This window comes from Penaeus japonicus, unplaced genomic scaffold (genome assembly GCF_977035675.1).
Source record: "Penaeus japonicus unplaced genomic scaffold, GWHDUDI00000001_assembly GWHDUDI00000039, whole genome shotgun sequence".
NCBI classification, from domain to species: Eukaryota; Metazoa; Arthropoda; class Malacostraca; order Decapoda; family Penaeidae; genus Penaeus; species Penaeus japonicus.
The window spans coordinates 21,843,356-21,851,782 of NW_028234441.1; the positions used below are offsets into that span (position 1 = coordinate 21,843,356).

Below are 8,427 nucleotides of genomic sequence, written 5' to 3' on the forward strand. Positions count from 1 at the left end.
TCAAAACAAAAAAGTGGATCTAGTTAGATAGCTTTAGTTTGTGTGTAAATTTGAAATACTGTAAATGATTATCATTAAAAAATAATAAATAAAAAAACAAGAGTGTACATCAATATAGTATAGTTCCATAATTTTCGGAGATATTTCCTCCTTTTTCTAAAGCTTCTTTTATGCTTACTGATATTATCATAATAATTAGTAAGATGAACACTCTACATGTCTTTTTACTGAGTATTAAAATCCTGTTTTAGTGTTGGATTAACCATTACCAAGTCAACCCTTATACTTCAAGGTTGTTTAAACAATCATTCTCTTTCAGGATTCATTACTTATTTCCATACCCATATAACACAATAAATTCTCACCAACCACAACTATTAGCTAACTAAGTATCAGAACTCCAACATTTATCTTAATTTTTTATTGAAAATTTAAGAAAAGTGAATCTCGTCATTATTTTTTAGGTATACAGTGTATAAACAGTATATATCAAACACCACAAATTTTCACCAGTCACAACTACTAACACAAAGAATGCTAGTTATTTTGAAAAGCTTTTCTGTAGGAAAACTGTCAAGTCAAACTTTTCGTTTTTTTCTATTGAGAATTTAAGAAAGGTGAATCTTGCCATTATTTTTATAGATATAGGAAAACAATACCTTATAGAGAAGGGTCACAATTCATGTCATTGTCTTTATATTTTGATTATACATTGTTTCATATAACTTGTGACGTCTATTAAAACAGGAGATAGAGAATGCCCTTTATTTCAGATATCAGGTAATAGTACTTCTCTGATAAGAATCAATCAATATAATAATAATATACCTCTCCCAAAATACCCTATTAACTCCATTCTATATATAAATACCTAAAAAAAACAATTGGTTTACCATATTCTTAGAGTAATGATTAAATGTTTTTTATATGGAAAAAAAAACACATGGATTATATAATTCACAAAACAGTCATCAGTACTTCAGGTTACTCAAAATCTCCTTTTTCATAAATTAACAATGTTCATAATGTCATTCGGATGGAAAGCTCGATCTAAGAGGTTTCCAGACACCCTCTCTTTACTATATGTATCAGTAAGAGAATTAACAGAGATATTTTCCTCTATCTCAGCAAGAGTAGCCTCATCATAGGCGTAAAATTCCACTTCAACGTCCTCGGTCATTAGGAATCCGTTGTCTGAAAATATGCCGGAGTAGTCCGACTCGAGCCACACAAAGAGTGCTACCTCACTGCTCTTGACCGTCATACTGAAGGTCCAGTTACTGTGTTGCGTTTGCCATGGGCCAGAGATGTCGCTCAGCTGTTTCAATTAGAAGTAGAATTAGACATACTATTCCTTAGATTATGAAGAGCATATATAATAATGAGAATAATTCCATCAAATACAGCTTTAATATCATATCAAATCAAAGATACACAGTTATCAATTATTTATCTAAACCATGAAAACCAATTGGGCAAACAGGCCAAAATATAGAAATAATAATCAAGGATAAAAATTAAACATTACCGAGACTTTAGCGTGAGGTAAGAAAGCATCCTTGGGCCTTCCAAACAAGAGGAAATTATCAGGTGCTGCGAGAGATCCATCAGACCGATACAGATGAGACGTAACAAAGCACACATCTTCTTCATCATAGAGATCTTCTGTACATAATTTATCCATCTGTAGATCTTCCCACATGTTCAATTCCATGACTAGACTGGCTGCTGATGGAGACTGTAATGAAGGAATTAGGGTTGATCATAAAGTCTAGAGGGTTTATAATGCTATAGAAGTGAGAGTGAGACTGAGACTGAGAGAGAGGGTAAGGATGAGGATGATGGTGAGGGTGAAGGTATGGGTCAGAGTGAGAGTGAGAGTGAGCGTGAGAGTGAGGGTGAGAGTGAGGGTGAGAGTGAGGGTGAGAGTGAGGGTGAGGGTGAGGGTGAGGGTGAGGGTCAAAGTAACAGAGTAGCTGACTGAGTGTGAGTGTGTGAATGAGTACAAGTGTGTATGTGAGTGTGAGTATGTGAGTGTGAGTGTATTTGTTGTATGACAAACTCTTTTCACAGAAACTTACCACAATAATAGTATCATTCCTATTGAGAACTCTCTCCTTCCTGTCATAACGATGCAGATCAATCACCAATCGCAGATCATCAACAGGATGTACAAGATCGCTCACTATGTAGACAAACAACTGTAAATACATAGGCATACAGAATATAGTATCAATATCTAAGAGAATGCATCGCAAGTGTATCAATATGGATTAGGTATAATAGAAGCCCAAGTTCATTTTGAAAATTAGAAATAGTTAATAAACATGTACCTTCTCATCCTCCACATACATCGAGACAAGGATTGGATCAAAGAACTTCTTGGCATAATAGTGAAGCATCTTCCAACGACCACCATACTCTGTGGAAAAACATCAATAAAACACAACAAGATTCAGGAACATATAAGAATGTCATCAACATCATTTCCTGTGTGCCTTTCTGTATCTGTGTATGTGTCTACATCCATTTTCATGTCTGTGTCCATTTATGTCTGGGTCTGGGTCTGTGTCTCTGTGCTTACGATTGCTTGATCATGCAAGTCTTCCTGTAACAAGCATACCTATGGAGGCCCAAGAAGCTCCCTGCCAGATGTCATTCAGTTGCCAGTAAAGAGCTCCACTTGTGAAACCTTCTCCTTTTTCATTCAGTTCACTCATTGCACGACGGTAGAATTCAGTTTCTGTCTTGATGGCCACTGCTTGGTGAATCTGTTGTGAGAAAGTAAGTATTAAAAAGAGTACTCTGAGAATCAACATTTAAAAAATACAGCCTATGTCAATAGCTTGAAAACACACCATGATTCCAGTAAGTTCTATGATTCCCAAACATTAACAACAACACCTCAACTGAAATCTCTACCACAGACATTTTAATACAAACATATCAATACAGCACAAGCAAAAACTTCACAAGACTGCACCTGAAAGCCCACATATAGTATATATCTATCTCCCTTCCCATCAAAGACATCAAAGACATCATACCTGGCTCAGATAGAGATAATGTTCATAAGCTTTTTGAGATCCATCCTGAGGAGGCATATGCATATGCAAACCAATCTGCAGTGCAAGTTCCTCCTGTCCGCCTGGGTGGTGCTGCCGGTGGTACATCATGGCCGAGTCTCTGTTCCAGTCCTCTTCCGTTGTCACTGCCTTCATTGTCCTAGTAACAAATTTTGTGTGATTGGTTTAACTCTATCTATCATTTACCCAAACTGTTTTAACCCCTCTGCAATTTGCATGTTTTTCTGGGTTGGATCACTTTCATACTGCATTTTTAATTCTATTGAAATTACAAGCTGTTTATTCCTTCAGCTCTGATGACCTTATCACATTATATCATTTTGCTACCATATCATATATAGACTCATTAATCATACTATAAGTCTAGAAAATAATGAAAAACAAACACTTCTAAAGATGCACAGTCCTTAAGAGACAAATATCTATGTCAGTGATATTCTTTTTGTCTTTCCTTTTTCATGAATATTGTCTTTTTTTGTGACAGAATATGAGGTCTTGCAAATTGCATACTTACTTGAAGACTGGCCAAGACTGGAAGCCATATTCTGAAGCGAATCTCGTTCTTGGTGTAGCGTGACCAAGCCAAGCATCACTCAGGTAATTATAATAGTGGACTGTCAGGTGTGGGGAAAGAAAAGTATAAAAAATAGATATGCTATACCTAGATATATCAGCAAATGATAAATTGACATGCTATACGCAGAGATATCCAAGTATAATAGCATGAATCACAAAAACCTTTCAAATAAAAATCACAACTTTATCTAAAATCCAAATTTCAGTTAAATCCAATTCAATAAGGAAATCACAAAAGAAGTAAATCACATCAAATTCAACTAACCATCACCATATAAAGTATCATATGGATTTTCAGCTACGTGACCTTCTTCCTCTGACTCAATACCATTGTTTGGAGAACTTATGACGAAAGGGTGGCTATCATCAGTTTCCACTGCCACCGTCTTTATTGTGTCCACGTATAGCTTTATGTAGTCCTCCTTATAACGCTGAAAGTCCGATGCTGTTCCATACCTGCAAGATATGTAAGTTGATTTATAACCAACTTCAGTCTTCTGCTGCTCAAATGAATTAGTAAAAAAAATATTACAAAAACATGAATAATGTGAAAGAGAATACATATCCCACTTGTATGATTTTTAAATGCTGATGTTCGATATATTTTACATGAGCATACAAGTACCTTTAGAGTCAAACACCTGATCAAGACACTCAACACTTAATTACATATATCTTAATGAACTATTCACACTAAAATGATTTACTGCTGGCTTTTCAAAAATACAGATCATAAGAATTTCTTGAATATATGTTTCATACGAGTACTATCAAATGTTTCTGCATTCTATGTACCAAATAATTATATCCTATAAATGTAGAGTAATAAGTGAATATCTTATGCCAAATACTAACAACATGTACTAAGAAATATTGAAATATCTGTTATGGTTTACCAACCAGTAACTGGATTTAAAGTGTGTTATTTCTGCAATATTGAGACACCATCATCATGTGAATATAATAAAATAGCTAAAAACTTCAGAGCACAGAGATACAGGTCAAGCTATTCAGAATTGGCTGAAGTATAAATATCAGGAAAGCTTCCACAGAATTGATAAAGTGCTTCAAAACACTAAATCTAAACAGAGGTGAAATTAGCATGAAATAAAGAAAGTATCAGATGGCTATTTATGAATGACATGTCCCTAAAAGGACTACATCTTCTATGACTCTGGGAACAAAAGGAAACAGGTTAGTGAATTGCACAGTGAATTCACAATAATAATACCGTGAACAAGGACACGAAAATCTCATACCAGTTGCCCCTCAAAGCCGCCTCGTTCTCATTGTTGCCAGCCCAGAGGAGAATGCTCGGGTGATGCTGCAGGCGCTGGATCTGCATTTTAATCTCCTTACTTGTTGTTTCAAGGAATGGTTCATCGACAGGGTACATACTGCAAGCAAACATGAAGTCCTGCCATATCAGAATTCCAAGCTCATCTGCAATCTGTTGAGGAGGAGAGAAAAGATATGTTTAGCCTATTGCTTAAATAAAAGAGAAACAAAAAGCACATGATCTGAATAGATTTATACATCTTACAAAACAGTTTCAGAAATGGAAACTCCACATCGCCCAGACTGTTTTCCTAAATCTCAGTAACAAGAAGAAGAAATGTAGCCATACCTCATAAAACACATCAGTCTCATAGATGCCCCCTCCCCACACTCGAATGCAGTTCTGGTGAGTGTCAGCCGCAGCCTTCAGAAGTTCCCTTGTGTATTGTTCTGTCACCATCTCTGGCAGTACATGTGCAGGTATCCAATTGCTGCCTTTCATGAACATTGGAACATTGTTCACTATGACTCTATAGTGCCGACCTTGAGAAGACAAACAGGAATTATTATGGATGATAGTATATCTTACAATTTAAATTGCAATTTCCTTATAACAAAAAATCTGCACAGTATAACTAATGAGAATAAAAAAGAATGAAAAATAATCACAAAAATACAAATTTATCTTTACCTACATAATGGCAAAGCCTTTTCCTTAATAAAAACCTTCAAACTAACATAAAGAAAGGCTTTACAGATCTAAAAGTTATTCCCTTTAAAAAAAATATCACCTTTTGTGTGATTCTTTTCGTCGACAAAGTCCTGGTCAAGTTTCACCGTTCTGAACCCAACCCGAACACTTGCACTGGACTCCTCACTCTGGTCTTTGTTCTTCCAGACAGCCAACAATTGGTAGAGAGGCTGAGACCCATAGCCATTAGGCCACCACATGTCTACTTGGTTCTGGGTGTTAGTGATAAAATTTTAATGCTAATCGTGAAAGCTACTAGATGGAAAAATATGGTAAGGAAGTCATTATTCATTCAAGAATCTTTTATGTATAGTGCATAGCCAGTAATGACAAATTGTTTGCATGTATTCTACTAATTCATAACTGATATATATTCACCGACATACTATAAACTTGTCTCATTTTCCAGACACAAAAATGAAAATTACACAAATGTACCTCTTCTAAGGTGACATTGAAGGTGAGCATTGTCTCATAATTCTCAATCAGAGCAGTGACTGTGTATTTCATGCTGAAAATATCTGCCAGAGACACATCAAAGTTCCCTTCCAGTTCTCCTTCCCTGATGGCCGAGTCACACAACACCTAATGTATGGAGGAAGCAAAAAAGATAGTTTCGTTGTGATATCTTCGAGAGTAGTGTCAGCTGTTAATATTCAGCATGATAGCTTTTAATTAGTTCAATTTTTTTTGTTCTACAGGTTAAAAGGAAAAAAATATATAATTTTTAGATTGATGTTAGTAGCCTGTTAGTCAGTATACATTAATTCACATATTACTTAAACAATAATTTCTTATAAAGCTCTGATACTAACTAGCACACACAATATTAATGATATTACCAATAACAATAAAGATAATGTTGATCAAAACAAAAATAAAACACATAAACAAGATATATATATCATTACTTCATATCCAAATAAACTAAATCTCTAATGAACAGCATTAACCAAAGATACTTTTTTTTTCCAAGTATCAGAAATCTATACCTTGACAGTGAGCTCCCAACCAGGTTTAAAATCATGATTTGGGACGGAGGGCAGAGGAGATGTGGGACTGGCTGCAAACATGATGGTTTTCACGTTCAAAGTGTTCCATCCAACAAGATGCCAGTCCTTCCTATAAAAATAAGAATATCACTATCCTCTGAAAACTCTTTCCTTATTCAATTTCAAGACAAAAGGGGAAAGGAAAATTATATTCTACTATGATAAATACATAGCTATGTCTGTCTGTCTGTCTGTCTGTCTGTCTGTCTGTCTGTCTGTCTGTCTGTCTGTCTGTCTGTCTGTCTGTCTGTCTGTCTGTCTGTCTGTCTGTCTGTCTGTCTGTCTGTCTGTCTGTCTATCTAATCTATTTATCTAATATATATGTATATTTATATATATATATATATATATATATATATATAAATAATTATATATATATGTATATATGTATATATATGTATATATATATAGAACAAGCAGCCTGCACTTGTCACGTACCAAATTCCCAAATTGGGGAAGGCAGGACCCCAATCCCAGCTGAAGGAGGCTTGCATCTTGCGAATATGGTTGGCATGGCACACGCCCTTGAAGGCCGGATCCACACACTTAGGAGGCACTATGTAGTCCACTGCCTGTTCATTGTACTTCTGGGTGGCATATTCCGTGGGTGATTGGAATGCAACTTCTAGATTCACAGTTGTGCCCTATGTAGAGAAGATACATGGAATTGCATACTTCTTGCTAGTATATGTAGTTTAACTTTCTTTTTCTTTTAATATAAGAATAAATTATAGATTACCTTACAGTGACACTATCCTAATTGAAAGGCAAAACAAAGTATCATATTGGAAAAAAAAAATAATTAGAAAAGAATATATATCAGATAAGTTCACTAAATAAAGGTATTTTGTGCATAGCATTTTTTTTCCATCTTAAAACTTAATCAAACATAATTCTCATTAATCTAGACTTTTCCCATCCATCTACTCCTGTCCATACAAACCTGAAGATGCTCCTTCACATCGAAGACATATCTGACGAACATATTATTTGACTCGCCCACTTTCTTGGAGTTGACCAGTACTTCAGCCGCTGTGTCTAAGCCCTCGAAGATCAGTGCTACCCGTTCATGCTCCAGCAACTTGGGATCAACTGCAAGGGAAAGTCATTGCACTTTAAATAATGGAGACCTGCAATAACAGTTAGATTTTATGATATGTAAGTTTGATAGCTATTACTTAATCTGGTATTTCTTTTGGATTATGAAAGTAAAGGAATAAAAAACAATAATCACAATAGTACAGATAATAACGATAACAATATAGATAATAATAATAACAACAACAACAATAATAATAACAATATCAAAACTAAAAGCAATGCAACGACCATAGCAAACAAGTCTCCTACAACCAAGGGCAAAAGACGCCATCATACCATCAAATGTTGTAGAATAGGTCCAGTTATCGCCAGCCACCCAACGGTACTCGAAATCATTGAAGCGATAGTAGAAGTCCCCCTTATTCAGCACATTAGCAAAGAGGAGGTCTGTATATACTCCCCCTGGCACCGTCCCTCCAACCTGGATGGCTGTAAATAGTAATGGTTAAATTAGTTACTGAAATTAGTTAACTGACTGATTGAAAAGAGGTGCGCTGGGTATGGCACAAGGAGGATGAGTATTTTGGAATATTAGGGACACAAGGCCAGTCTACAGTATGTCCTGTGTTTGCTTATTCATAGG

At 35.5% G+C, this 8,427-nt stretch overlaps 1 protein-coding gene across 4 annotated transcripts in view; it reads right to left on the minus strand.

Moving 5' to 3' along the window:
• Positions 1-406: 406 nt before the first annotated feature.
• Positions 407-8,427, minus strand: part of beta-Man (beta-mannosidase) — a 13,569-nt gene continuing 5,548 nt past the window's right edge. For all 4 annotated transcript variants that reach the window (XM_043008389.2, XM_043008398.2, XM_043008415.2 and 1 more), the window contains 16 exons: positions 8,121-8,273; positions 7,687-7,835; positions 7,182-7,387; positions 6,684-6,813; positions 6,130-6,276; positions 5,732-5,903; positions 5,290-5,483; positions 4,922-5,112; positions 3,928-4,118; positions 3,601-3,700; positions 3,048-3,225; positions 2,624-2,771; positions 2,334-2,422; positions 2,082-2,201; positions 1,529-1,738; positions 407-1,318 (listed from right to left, as the gene is read on the minus strand). In XM_043008389.2, coding sequence (XP_042864323.2) covers positions 1,004-1,318; positions 1,529-1,738; positions 2,082-2,201; positions 2,334-2,422; positions 2,624-2,771; positions 3,048-3,225; positions 3,601-3,700; positions 3,928-4,118; positions 4,922-5,112; positions 5,290-5,483; positions 5,732-5,903; positions 6,130-6,276; positions 6,684-6,813; positions 7,182-7,387; positions 7,687-7,835; positions 8,121-8,273 — 2,693 coding nt within the window. In that variant the 3' untranslated portion in view covers positions 407-1,003. The remainder of the gene's footprint in view (positions 1,319-1,528; positions 1,739-2,081; positions 2,202-2,333; positions 2,423-2,623; positions 2,772-3,047; positions 3,226-3,600; positions 3,701-3,927; positions 4,119-4,921; positions 5,113-5,289; positions 5,484-5,731; positions 5,904-6,129; positions 6,277-6,683; positions 6,814-7,181; positions 7,388-7,686; positions 7,836-8,120; positions 8,274-8,427) is intronic.